We start from the raw sequence: 12862 nt of genomic DNA on the forward strand, positions 1-12862 counted from the left end.
AATACCAGGTTCAGATTACATCATTCATTGTTTTGCTCAAAAAGTACTGTCCAAACCCAGTCATAGATTCATCAGAGATCCAGTAAAATGTATTTTAGTCATTTCTGTTTTAAATTGAGATCCCTTCCCTTGATAACTCACTTATCCTCCGCCATTCCCAAGTCAAGGGTCGTACACACTGACCCAGCAGCATATCTTGAAAACTAGAACCAATCAGCAATTTTAAGTATCATTTTCATTCTCAGTGACCCAGAATTTGTAAAGTTGGACTACATTTATTTCGGAAGCATTTTGGCTGTAGACCAGGGAGAAGAACAAATAAGGACACGTAAAGTATGTGTGTTGAACTTCTTTGGCACCGTACCTAGCCAACCGTGCTAATGCCGAGGCACATGACGATAAAGATACACCCGGCAACATCGCGCCCCCCCCGCCCACAGCGCTCCTTACTTGTGCTGAATCTTCATGGCCTCCATGGCTTCGCGCAGCTCTCGCACCTGCGCCTGCAGGTCGTCTCCACCGCCGCCACCGCCACCGCCGCCACCGCCGCCCTGTTGCTCCGTGCCGGACGGCGGCTGTCTCCGCGAACTGAGCGCCTCGCTCACGATGGCCGACAGGGGCCGCAGAAGCGGGGACGACGCCCCTCCGCTCGCCCCCTGCGACCCCTGCGACCCCTGCGACGCTGGAGGAGTCACGGGCGTCGCCGCCGTCCCGCCCAAGCCCAGCAGCGGCTTCTTCTTTGGTTCCAGCATCTTGCTAATGGGACGCCCGCCGTCCGTTTGCGACGAGTTCTGCGGTGGCGGCGGAGGGACAGGGTTAGCGGCGGCCGCGCTGTCTTGCTGGGAGGTTCAGCTGTCCGCGAGAACGACGATAAAATCGTTCGCAGATTCTCCGTTTGAGTTGGTCGGGTTGTGCCGCCCCACGCGTCCGTTCGCCACGTCCCGGAGTTTTGCTCCCAGCGAGTAAACGTCAGGCGTGGCGCCAAACGACACGCGGTACAGCGACACGCGCTACAACCCGAGAAATAAGCACCACGTGCGCAAAACCTACGCAGAGGTAGCAATTGCAGGGGTGCAGTGCTCCCCGTTTTCTTCAAATAAACCCCATTATTTCCATGAAGGCTAAAGTTACAGCTCATTTATTGCTTGTGATGTTATTTTTGTATTGCTTTTCATCTTATAAAAATATAAAGAAATAAAAGAACGGTAAACAAACCAAACACCGAAACCGCCAAGCTAACTCCGGAACGCACAAACCCAAAGCCGACAGTCCATACCGCGCATCGCGGCGGCGCTAAACTGGGCCGCACTCCGTGGCAGCGGGGGCACAGCCCCGAGCGCGCTAGCGCATCGCCGTCGCCTCCACCGCCCCCCCCCCCCACCGCCCCCCAGCCCACCGCCCCCCAGCCCACCGCCCCCCAGCCCACCGCCCCCCCCCCCCACCGCGTACCGGCTGCTCGGGGGTGCGGTGCTGCTTATCTTCCGCTTCCTCGCCCGAGTCCGAGCGAGACACGGCGCCATCCGCCGACGGGCTCTCCATTTCCCACTGCACGCAAGCGGGGGGGGGGGGGCGGGGGGGGGCGGGGGGGCGTAGTCCGGCACGAGTCAGGGTTGGCTCCGCCGGAAACACTCGTGCATCACGGTAAGAGAGAGCCCTGGGTTCGATTGCCGACTCGGGTGCCTCGCTGTGTGTGGAATTTGTAGGTTGTCTCCCTCTGTTTCTGCATGGGTTTTTCCCTCTGGATTCTTCCTGGTTTCCACCCATAGATAAAAAAAAACCAATGTCAATGGTATTCGGCCAAACATCCCAATGCTGGAAGATTAATTGTAAAGGACTCAAATGGATTTACGCGTAGCAGCAAGATCACCCCTCACCGTTACTGTGAAAACTTGTAAGGACCCTCCTGAAAGAGTCTTGAGATAATTGGTCTTTTACCTTTTTATCTGGCAACAAAACTGACACCTTTTTACGAGGAGTCATGTTTGCAAAGACCACAATACCCGCAGTCATAATGCATACATTATCAGAGTTATGTTTTTTGTTTACATTATGACATTCCTCTCTTAAAATGTACTCGTTAAGATCGCATGAAACACGCGTTCAAACCACAAACGTAACTTTCAATCATCTCAGATTCGTCACATGTTTACGTCACGGCAATAAAGCCCCCCGGAGTTAAAGAGGCCCTTGCATCGACAGGAGCGACTGAGCGTGCTGACGTCAGAACACGCGGTGTTGCCAGGTCGAAATTATCCCCCCTCTAGTACCGGATGAGTGACGCTAAGATGACCGCAGCGGAAAAAAATACGTATCGTTCGCGGAGCGCTTCCAAGTGATAGGCCTCGTTGGGGGCCGCGGGCCGTATGCAATTAAGCTGAGGGCCGTCGTATCTCGTCTGTGGAGGGCCAAAGGTTCCCCACCCTTGCCCTGACATCCAGAGTTGTGCCACCATGAGACGCCCAAGGGGGTGGTGGTAGAGGGGGGGGGTGGTGGTGTCAATGTGGACCATACCAAGACATTGCCAGGGAACTGGCTGGGTGGCCGGCGGCCTTTGTGCTTGGGCCGGTTGGTGGTCGGGTGATTGAGCTTCTCGGGAGAGGGGACCACCACGTCGAACCCCACCAGCTCTGCACCCCGGTCAAGCAGCACGGAACACAGAACAACACTGAGACAAAAATCCCCCACCACCTCCATGTAGCCTCAACACACTGCAGGAGCAAGTGATGTTAGCGAGCACCTATGAAAGCCGGCACGGTACACGAAAGGGGGTGGGGGGGGCCAACACCACACCCTTAAACACAGAATACACAAAAAGACAAAGATCCCTCGTATAGCCTTAGCAGACTGTTGAGGGCAAGTGCTGTTAGCGAACACCTACAAAGGCCGACACGGCACACGAGAGGGTGGCCAGCACCATGCCCGGCCGCCTTTGTCTCCCCCGGGGTGATGTTTACACACCCACCAGGTACTCATTTGAGGCCCAGTCGACCAATACACACACACACAGACTGATACAACTACACGCTCACAAAGATACAGACAAAGAGCCGGCATAATACGGCCACACAGGCTACTGAGGCAAGTGCTGTTGATGATTAACTTTAATTAAGATGGGCAAGGTGCACAACTTTGGCGGTGGGTCGGTACGATATCCGGTGAATTGCATGACGATCATGCCGATCGGACAGGTTCAGGTCGAGTTCAAACTCATCCAAGGCTGGGTATAAAACTCAGCTTGCCTGGATCATTAGCACTGTGTGCTAATTAAAGCATCGCCGCTCACCACAAAAGACAAACAACCCCCATATATTCTTGGTTCTTTTGGTAAAGTCACGTAGAAGGGAAATAATTAAATACAAATATAAAAATTTTATTTTGTCTTTTTTTATTGTTTAATATTTGTATTTTATTATTTCCCTTCTACGTGACTTTACCGAAAGAACCAATAATATGAATCCCTGCAGTCACGAAAGCTTTAAATCAAAATTTAACCCCCATATAGCTTCAACAGACTGTTGGGGCAAGTGCTGTTAGCAAGTACCTATGAATGCAGGCAAGGCACACGAGGGGGTGTGTGACCAACACCACGCCAGGCCGCCTTTGTCTCTGTCTCCCCAGTGGTGATGTTTACACACCACACCAAGTACTAATTTGAGGCCGAGTCTACCTAGGGGAAGCCCATGACCGGTTTAGACAATTGTCACTGGCGTTGGCTGTGAGCATGAATCGAACTCGGGTCGCCGGGTTCATAGTGCAACGGGCTAACCACTACTTTACCGCTCCCACACACACACTCATACAGGAATGCATGCACGCGCACACACACAGGAACGTGGTGCCCTTAGCTATCTCCTGTGCACTGTCTACTTGTATTGTTACATTTTAACAGCACCAATACAGTGATGTCATTAGATAAGCGGTGTAATTTAAGCACCATGACTATGCATTTAAAACCATTATCCTCATTAATGGACTGCCTGGGACACAGCCTAGAATCCTATCTACAAGTTGAGAGCTGCGTTAAATTTGCATCTCAATTTAACAATCCTTCACTTGGTCTTAAGCAAACTCAAGAATCTACAGAATTAACCCCACGCGCTGCTACATCAAAAGAACAGCGGGGGGTCGGCTACTGTGAGCCCAAGAGGTCAATACAAATACGAGCATTGAGCATCGCACGGCCTAGCGTGCGACTCCGATGCTCACGTCGGTTCAAAAATTGTTCCGCGCCCGATACAAGAGCAGCCCACGAAACACGGCCTCGTGAGCAGAGAGCGTTTGAGAGCGGGGGACGGGGTGTCGGTCATCCTCGTAGCGACCGGGCCACTGACTCACCGCTGTCTGTGCTCTTGTCGGACGAGTCCAGCTCAACCAGCTTGGGGTGGGAGAATCCTACGAAGTCCCCCGTAGGCCTGCGGGGAGTGAGCAGGTGCAGGCTTAGCGCAACGAACAACCGCGGCACTGCCACGACGCATACGGAGAGTCCCCAGGTGCCTCCCGCTGCCTGCCGCTACGTCCATGGCCGTTGCACAGTGTATACACGCTAGCAGTGTTCGCCCAGCACAATCAGACTCGGGTGCTGTGTAGGTTCAACTTGAGGGGCAATAACAACAGCTGTTGATTTCTAAATGATTAACCGATGGGTGTTCAAGGTCTAAGCGTCGCCCTAGTCCATGAGCAATGAGGCGACACACACCCTTCGACCAGGGGCCCTGGGCACGTGGTTATAAATAGGTACAAAGTATTAATAATAATTCCATTTACAAAGAGCTTTTCAGAAAGGGTCTCAAAGCACTGTACAGGGCACAGCAACAGCAGACACTCGGCTAATTTTTTTCATATTATAATACTTTTACTTATACTCTTTGGTTCTTTCGATAAAGTCAAGAACTAATAAATCACGACGTTTCGATAGCAACACAAGCCATCGTCTTCAGGTGAAACAACACAGCAGGCGGACTGCTGAGGCAATTCACTAAAAGTTTAGTAGGCGGAAGACTCGTTTTAAAGTGCTACCCATTTTATTGATCCTGTTGGGATCAAAAGCCGAGTCAACCCCCAACCCGGATTTGAACTCGTAACCACCCAATGGCGAGCCGCTCGCTCGACCACGAAGCCACCTGGCTGGTATCGAGTGATCGAGTAAGGGGCGCCACGTTGGCGAGACGTTAACTACCTCGCCTGGGATGCAGGAGGTCGTGGGTTCGATCCTGACCCTGACGATGCCTGCCGTATATTTGGAGTTTGCGTGTCTCTCTCTTATGGAGATGTTAACTACCTCGCCTGGGATGCAGGAGGTCGTGGGTTCGATCCTGACCCTGACGATGCCTGCTGTATATTTGGAGTTTGCGTGTCTCTCTCCCCGTGGTCGTGTGGATTTTTCTCCGGGCCCTCCGGTTTTTCCCTCCACATTTAAAAACACGCGTTTAGGGTATTTGGCTGCAATCAATTTCCACGTGACAAGCCATCCTCGTCGAGCTATTATTTGTGATAGCCAGGTCACTGCTGACAAAGAGCAATGAAGCTCAGTGGGCCTTACCTGGTAAAATAAAACTAGATCATAGTGTTTAGTTTCATCAACGCGGTGTGCTAAAAATGAACCACAGTACTTTGCTGATCCTATCAAAGAGGAGCATAAATAGTAACGCAAATTCCGGTCATCCTCGCAGCGGCTTTCGGTTAGCCATCAGATGTGCACTTTTTTGGCTGTCTGGAACGCTCTTCCTTCCGATATTCGGAAGCCACTGGAGCTATGGCACTTTCAAAGAATCTAGATTGAAAACTCGTCTATTTATAACTGCTTTTTGAGTTTAAATCTCGACTTAAAGCTTTCGCTACTGCAGGAATTAATAGTATTTGGGTCTTTCGGTAAAGTCGCGGAGATAGAACACATTTTTTTAAGTGAATAAAAAATAAGAATAAAAATTGAAAAAATGTAATGTAATTTTGTATTCTTTTATTCACTTTATTTTCATTTTTTGCGTTAAGTTTGTTGTCCTTCCCCCGCACCTCTGATTAGAACGGTTGGCTACGTATGGTGCAAACTCAAGTCAACATACGTACACACACACACACACGCGCATACCTCACGGGGGAGACGGGCGTGGAGGGCTTCTCTGGCCGCTTGGGACCCACGCCGGAGCCGATGCGGGCGACGGCCGGGCCCTTGGGAGCCGCCGGCTTCGGGGGGATGGCCGGAGCAGCCGGCTTGGCGGGGATGTCCGGGTGCCTCTCGTCTGCGAGAGACACAAGTGAGGGGGTGCGGAATGTTAACAATAACGATTACGTTGATGTAAAATAAGAAGAGGCTTTACCCTTTCTGGAAATAAAAACAGGAGGTGTTAAGATGTTCAAACACCCAATGGATACTTTTTTGCAAGGCATCAAGTCTGCATTAACTACGCACATTTGTGGCAAAACATGCTCTGATAATATATGCATTGTCTTTGAAATCGATTGCCCTACACCAGAGAGAGACGGCCTTCTTTACGGTCTTTTCTCACCAGTGTTAGACCAGAGAATGCCAAAAGGAAAACAGTACAAAGGCATTCTTAGATTTGAAGTTTTCGTGACTGCAAGGATCCACACTCTTTGGTTCTGTCGGTAAAGTCACTTAGGTGAAAAAAATAGTACATTTTATACCGACGTGACTTTACCGAAAGAACCAAAGAGTATAGAGGAGTTATATATTTGGGACCTTTTTGCCAGTATCAAAATTGATATTATTATATTTTAGGAAAGTAAAAAAATTTAAATACTTTTTGAGCACAGGCCCCAAAACATCGAGCGGCCAGCAAACAAACGGCGCTTGCTCATCAAAGTCGTAACAGATCGGAGTTACCGCGTAGCTCGCCTTGACGGCGTTCGTCTTAATCCGCGCGGCTATGTCGGGAAACCGTTGTCTCTGCGCGTTGACTTACCCTTCTCCTCCTGCTTGAAAGGGAGCTCGGGCCGTTCAGGCTTGTCTGGAACGACCTTGCGGACATCCTTCTTGTCTGGCAGGAGGGACGCGCCCACGCACGCGATGTAAGCCGCGTCAAGGGGAACGAACGCGTTCACCGTTCATTTGGTGAGATCTTAAAACAACTCTGGCGCCATCTACCGCCTAAGTGGAGGTTTTTTGGTGAATCCACAATTTGAAGTCCGTTATGCACAGAGCCCTGAGTTCAATTCCTTCTCTCTCATGTGCCTGGGTTTCTCCAGACACTCCGGTCACTTGGCACATGTGGAACACTCGTTGCAAAAGAGCGGCAAAAAAAACACGAAAATTCTGATATAAATTTTGTCTTGAACCAACTGTATATAGTTATTGTCACTTTTAGGTGAGCAGAAGCCAGGGGGAATTTACACCACAACTGTCACCACACCACACCACACACAACCTGCCAATCGAATAACGGTGTAGTATGGGGCGGTGTAGCATGGTGTGGTGTCGTGATGTGGCCATTATATAACACACAACTAAACTCCACCGTACCATATACCACAGCCAGCCCTTTCGGCAGGTCCGTGTATGGTGGAGGTAAATCGTGAGTGCCCGCACCTTTTACAAAACGTCGAGTCAGTGTGCAAGAATTAACCCAAACAAACTCTCGAGAAGCTCTAGAGCTCCCTCTCGTGAAGGCCTTCCCACCGGCAGTGGCGCGAGACAGCAATTGCAGGGCTGCACCTTTACCTTTTACATGTGCACGCTCCCTCGCTCGCACACCCAGACTCTACAGTCTACAGACACCCTGGACTTTTGGGGCAATTGGTGACACCGTATATCATAACACAGCGGCTTTTGGCGAGCCACTAAACAAAGACGATCACCGCATCGCGCGCTTACGGATGCGCTTCTGTGGCCGTCTGGAATGCTCTTCCTTCCTGTATTAGGAAGCCACCGGAGCTTTGCACTTTTAAATCATCATCTAGATGGAAAACTAATTTCTTTAGAAGTGCGTTTTGTGTTAAGTTTGCTGTCCTTCGCCCGCACCTCTGATTAGCACGGTTGGCCACATGCAGTGTGAAAGAAGTTCAACAGACATACAGACATACACATGATGCCAACACTGCTCAAAATCATCCCGCTGCCAACTCACCTCCTAGGTTCACCTTCACGAGGGTGGCTGGAGGAGGCGGCTTTTTGGGCTTCTGTGAAGAAGAGAGGGATTGAGGAGAGACAGTGGGGGGGGGGGGGATGAGAGGGGGCGAGGATACAGACAATTTTATCAGTCAAGGCTGAACAGTGGACAAGCTGCCGAGTTGATTCCTTGATTATTTCAGCGAGAGAAAACCACTCATTGAGGAGGCTTTAATTGGGCTTTTAGAACGTAAATTGAGATCACAGTAGGTTCAAGGAAGCCACAGGCCATGAAAATTTACTTTTATCTTGTACACACTTTTTTAAGACGAGTTTTGGGCTGTTCAACTTGATTTGTTCGCTTCGTTCATAGAAAAAAGAATTAAAAGTTATGGTCAGGAGTGATTACCGACAGCACGACAGGCTGTCAGCACAGCGATCCTAACCACAACTTTAAATGCTTTTTCATTTTCATTATCAAAGCTTAAAACTCGCTTTAGACAGACAGGGACACGCATACACCTTGGTCTGGATCTACCAAAGGATATTTGTTTTTTGTTACATCTCACCTCTGATAAAAGAATTTTCCAAAAAACACTTCGAATTTTGCGCAGAAATCACAAAGGCAACAAAAACAAGGCGAATTGTCTAGCAAGCAAGTGGAACCCCGTGCACGCTCTGCCACCGTAATTTGGGTTTTTGTTTCTTGATTTTTCGGTTGGTTGCCAACGTACGCGGCCTTGGACTCTCAATCGGTGCCCAGCTATGTATGTGCCCCACGGGAGTCAATGCAAGCCGCTGTACTCGCATTTTCCCAAGCGCGCCCGACCCCCCCCCCCCCCCCTTAGGGGGCACAATGACATTTTGAGGCCAGGGCTGCGACGGCGAGGCGCGACCAACCGCATCAGCATTCATTGCGAAGGTGGCAAAGGCGTGGGGGTCGTTAGCGCGGCTGCGACGGGTGGCTTAAACGCCTCGCGACCAACAGGAGGCCCCCGTTACATCACAGCCACGTTAACATTCCCCGGTCTTGGTGCACAAGCAAGCGTATGCAAACACAGCGGCGTAGCTATCGAGTGCGTAGGCGGTGCAACTGCATCCCGTCGTCCCACAGGATGGTGGGGGGCCCAAGAGCCGGGCTAAGAGGAGGGGGGGTGGTAGATTAGATAGGACCCCCCTCCCCCCAATCCCATCCCTTATCACATCTCTTACTCCACCCCACCACCCTTCTCAATTTTAATTTCTCACATCAGTGCCCATGACAACCATGGCTACTCCCACTGTGCAAAGACGATATTTTTGTTTTCAAACTCCAACGCAAAAAAACATATCAAAACTAATTTCATATATGTGCATATATATGTATGAATGTGCACAGAAGAGGCTGATGGAAACCGGATTAAAAAGCATAACAAATCGACGAGTCAAAACAACAACACATAGCAGAAGCTGTGCATACTTTTACAGAAGTGTGCACACGTACAGCCCTTTTGTCAATCCACTGCTGGATGATGACCTCTCCCACGCCTGCACGGTACGTGGGGGGTAACAATTGAACACACTTCTATAGCAGCGCATCGAAGCAAGCTTCTGCGGAGTTTAGAAGCGCGGCAGGTGAGCTTGGATTGCTGCACTCCAACGAGCGAGCGAAGCTCCCAGGTACAACAGGATGAGGCACAAAGATGCGCTCTAAAACTACTAAAAAATATATTTTACGAGGCCCACTGAGCTATGTAGCTCTTTTTCAGAAGTGACCTGGCCACAAATGATGGTCAACGAAGTGGCGTATCAACAAGGACATTTCTTAGCAGCCAAATAGTTTAAAAACAGCATGTTTCTAAATGTGGAGGGAAACACCCGAGGACCCAGAGAAAAATCCACGCTGCCACGGGGAGAGAGTGTCGCAAACTCCAAATATACAGGCGGGCAGGGTCAGAATCGAACCCACGACCTCCTGCATACCAGGCGAGGGAGTCAACATCTCGCCACCGCGGCGCCTCGATCAACGCGGGAGCGGAGTGACTCGCATCGCTGCGACTACTGCGATGGTAAAATGCCGCCCCGAAAGAGCGGCGAGGCGGCTCCACCTAAGGTCCACTCACATCCTCGGCAACTCTCAGTGAAGGTTTGCTGAGGAATTTAGGTGACGAGCGCTGCTGCTGAAGGGCGGGGGGTGGGCGGAAATACGTGAGAATGTGACAAGTGAAAGAAAAACATGACAAGAAGATTAAAGTCACGGGCGACGGGACTCCACGGGAGGCTTTACGACGTTTCCAACTTGAGTTAGATAGGAAGTGATGCTTGTGGCAATGTCTGTTTGAAGCGATGCATCTTGATATATATATTTTTTTACTCGCCATTTAGTCAATCCACGAGTGGATGAAGGACTAGCGAAGTCATCTCATCCGTGGCGGTTTATTTGAGCTTACTTAACCATGTCGATGCATTGAGTCAATAAAACAAAGAAAATAAAGAAATTTTATGTTTAATTTTTTTTTCTATTTTCTGACAATTGGCCATCGAGGATGGCATTCTGCAGTCTGCTATATCCAACACAGTTGGGTTTCGATATCATAATAACTCATCAGTGAGCCATGGCCACCAGCTACAGCCTGATAATGAATATCCCAAGTATTAGATTGGCACAGAGACCATGGCTATGACCACAGGGCCTCAGAGTTTCAGCAACGTATAGAGTGACTGTGAAAATCATAGCAACGATGTGTCGGCAATAAACCTTGCGAACGCAATATATGAACAAACATATTCTCATTCATAATCAACACTGCCTACTAAAAAAAATATCGTCTGAACGGTGTTAGGACAGACAAGTGCGAGCCATTTTCACAGAAAGAAAAAAATCGAGCAGCCAGATTGACCGAAACACAGCGATGGGGAGACCGCATTTTACGGCGCGGCTGCAAGAAAACACTTGCGGCGAGTTTGCGCGCGATCGCGGTTTATCGCTCGATGCTCAATTATTTCCCGCCAACGGGCGACGGCGGCGGCGGTTAAAAAGCGGCCGGGGACCAAGGAGCACTCACCTCTTTCTCCACCTCGGCGGGCAGCAGCTTGACAAAGTTGTCGGGGAAGACGCCTCTCTTCCCGTTCACCTCCCCCTCCCACCAGCCCGCGTCCCCGCAATCCTGAAAACCACCCCGTCCGGCCGACGGCAGTGGCGAAATCGCACGCGCATGAAACGCGACCAGTCAAAACGAACCCTTTATTTTGCTTCAACAGGGAGACAGATCGTGACCTTGGCGCTAAACATCGGGGCACAAAACGCAAAGCATTGCTACGCTTCCACAGGTAGCACAAATCATGTTATTCTGATAATGCAACCTTTTTCGTGCGAAATTATGATACAGCGACGCTCCGACAAATCAGCATCTAGTTTGCACGCAGACCCTTGCATAGGCCCCAATGTGGATGAAGCGATCAAAGGTAATCAGAATATTTATTAATACAGGAGAAATCCAAATAACTATAATGCTCTTTTCCCAGATGTCCATTCAGGGCGGGTCAGAACGTTACAACAACAAACAATACAAAAACACGACACGAGTGCAAAGTATAGGGAACGTAAACAAATCACTTAAAAATAAAATAAAAAAATGTAACAATTTTTTATCCTCCAAGGTAAAGCCCACTTAGCTATTAGCTTCTTAGGCAAGCATCAAAATGCAGGGGGTCATCAACGCCTTCAGAGCTCAACAGCATGGCATGGCCAGTGGAACTCACAACTCCTGGGACACATTCCATACGGGAGGGGGGGTGACGGGAGGGGTTGACAGAGGGGGGGGGGGCCCCCCTGGGACCCCCCTCCCCCGCCGTGGGGGTGATGCGCGCCTCTCACCTTGGCGATGATCTCGACCAGCTCGCCCTCCTTGAGCGAGAGCTCGTCATTGTTCTGCGCTTCGTACGAGAACAGCGCTTTGCAGTATTCCCGAGCTGTGGGGGGTGGGGGGGGGGAGGTCACACGGGCTCCTGGTGAAAGTGTGGCCCACTCTCACACAACAACAGAGACAAAAATCCCCTGCATAGTCCCAACGGAATGTTGGGGCAAGTGCTTGTTAGCGAGCACCTACGAAGGCCGGCACGGCACGCGAGGGGGTGGGTGGCCAAAACCACAAATTTCATAAGTACATCTACCCGCGTCGCTCGACTCGTTCATCGCGAGTGACGTCACAGGGGCACGGCGCGGCACGGTCTCGCACAGCGGATTAACACCTCCGGTTTGGCCCCATGGTTTGTGTGTCCCGTGGTTTGTGTGTTGGGATGAGACTGCTGTTGTGCGCGGAGAAGGCTCTTGCCTTTGTGCCGGGCCTCAGGCTCGGGCTTGGAGGCGGGGTCCGCGATGGGCACCGGCGCTTGCTTCTTCTTCGTCAGGGAAGAGTGGCTTCCGGGGAAATTGGACTGTGACAGAGGAACAGATGGACGAGACAACACGCGCATACATAAGCGAACACAAATACAAGGTTCCCCCTGAGAGCATGATAAGCTGTTGGGGCAAATGCTAAGCAAGTGTTTATTGAGGGCGGTTGGTATGGCACATGGTGGGGTGGGGTGTGGTCAGCACCATGTCCAGCCGCCTTTGTCGCCCCAGTGCCGATGTCCGCACAGACTGTGGCAGGTACTAGTTTAACACCGAAGGGAGGCGTAGGACCAGTTCAGATACCAATCAACACCGATGTGAGCCATGTCCAGGAAATTCGCTCAAGATCGCCAGGTTTCGTAGCGCGTTGTGCTAACCACTGTGTCACCGCTCCCCAAATACATACATGCCCACAAACACACACA

General features: G+C 50.6%; 1 protein-coding gene across 4 annotated transcripts in view; it reads right to left on the reverse strand.

Annotated features, from left to right (window-relative positions):
* Positions 1–12862, reverse strand: part of SH3KBP1 (SH3 domain containing kinase binding protein 1) — a 72231-nt gene that overhangs the window by 2542 nt on the left and 56827 nt on the right. For 2 of the 4 annotated variants that reach the window (XM_078877352.1, XM_078877350.1), the window contains 11 exons: positions 12376–12478; positions 11919–12013; positions 11107–11208; positions 10165–10221; positions 8082–8133; positions 6921–6995; positions 6086–6236; positions 4336–4412; positions 2512–2627; positions 1450–1545; positions 451–791 (listed from right to left, as the gene is read on the reverse strand). In XM_078877352.1, coding sequence (XP_078733478.1) covers positions 451–791; positions 1450–1545; positions 2512–2627; positions 4336–4412; positions 6086–6236; positions 6921–6995; positions 8082–8133; positions 10165–10221; positions 11107–11208; positions 11919–12013; positions 12376–12478 — 1265 coding nt within the window. The remainder of the gene's footprint in view (positions 1–450; positions 792–1449; positions 1546–2511; positions 2628–4335; positions 4413–6085; positions 6237–6920; positions 6996–8081; positions 8134–10164; positions 10222–11106; positions 11209–11918; positions 12014–12375; positions 12479–12862) is intronic. The other 2 variants (XM_078877351.1, XM_078877353.1) reach the window with 2 other exon arrangements.

The sequence above is a fragment of the Lampetra fluviatilis genome, chromosome 47 (genome assembly GCF_964198595.1).
Source record: "Lampetra fluviatilis chromosome 47, kcLamFluv1.1, whole genome shotgun sequence".
Lineage (NCBI taxonomy): Eukaryota > Metazoa > Chordata > Hyperoartia > Petromyzontiformes > Petromyzontidae > Lampetra > Lampetra fluviatilis.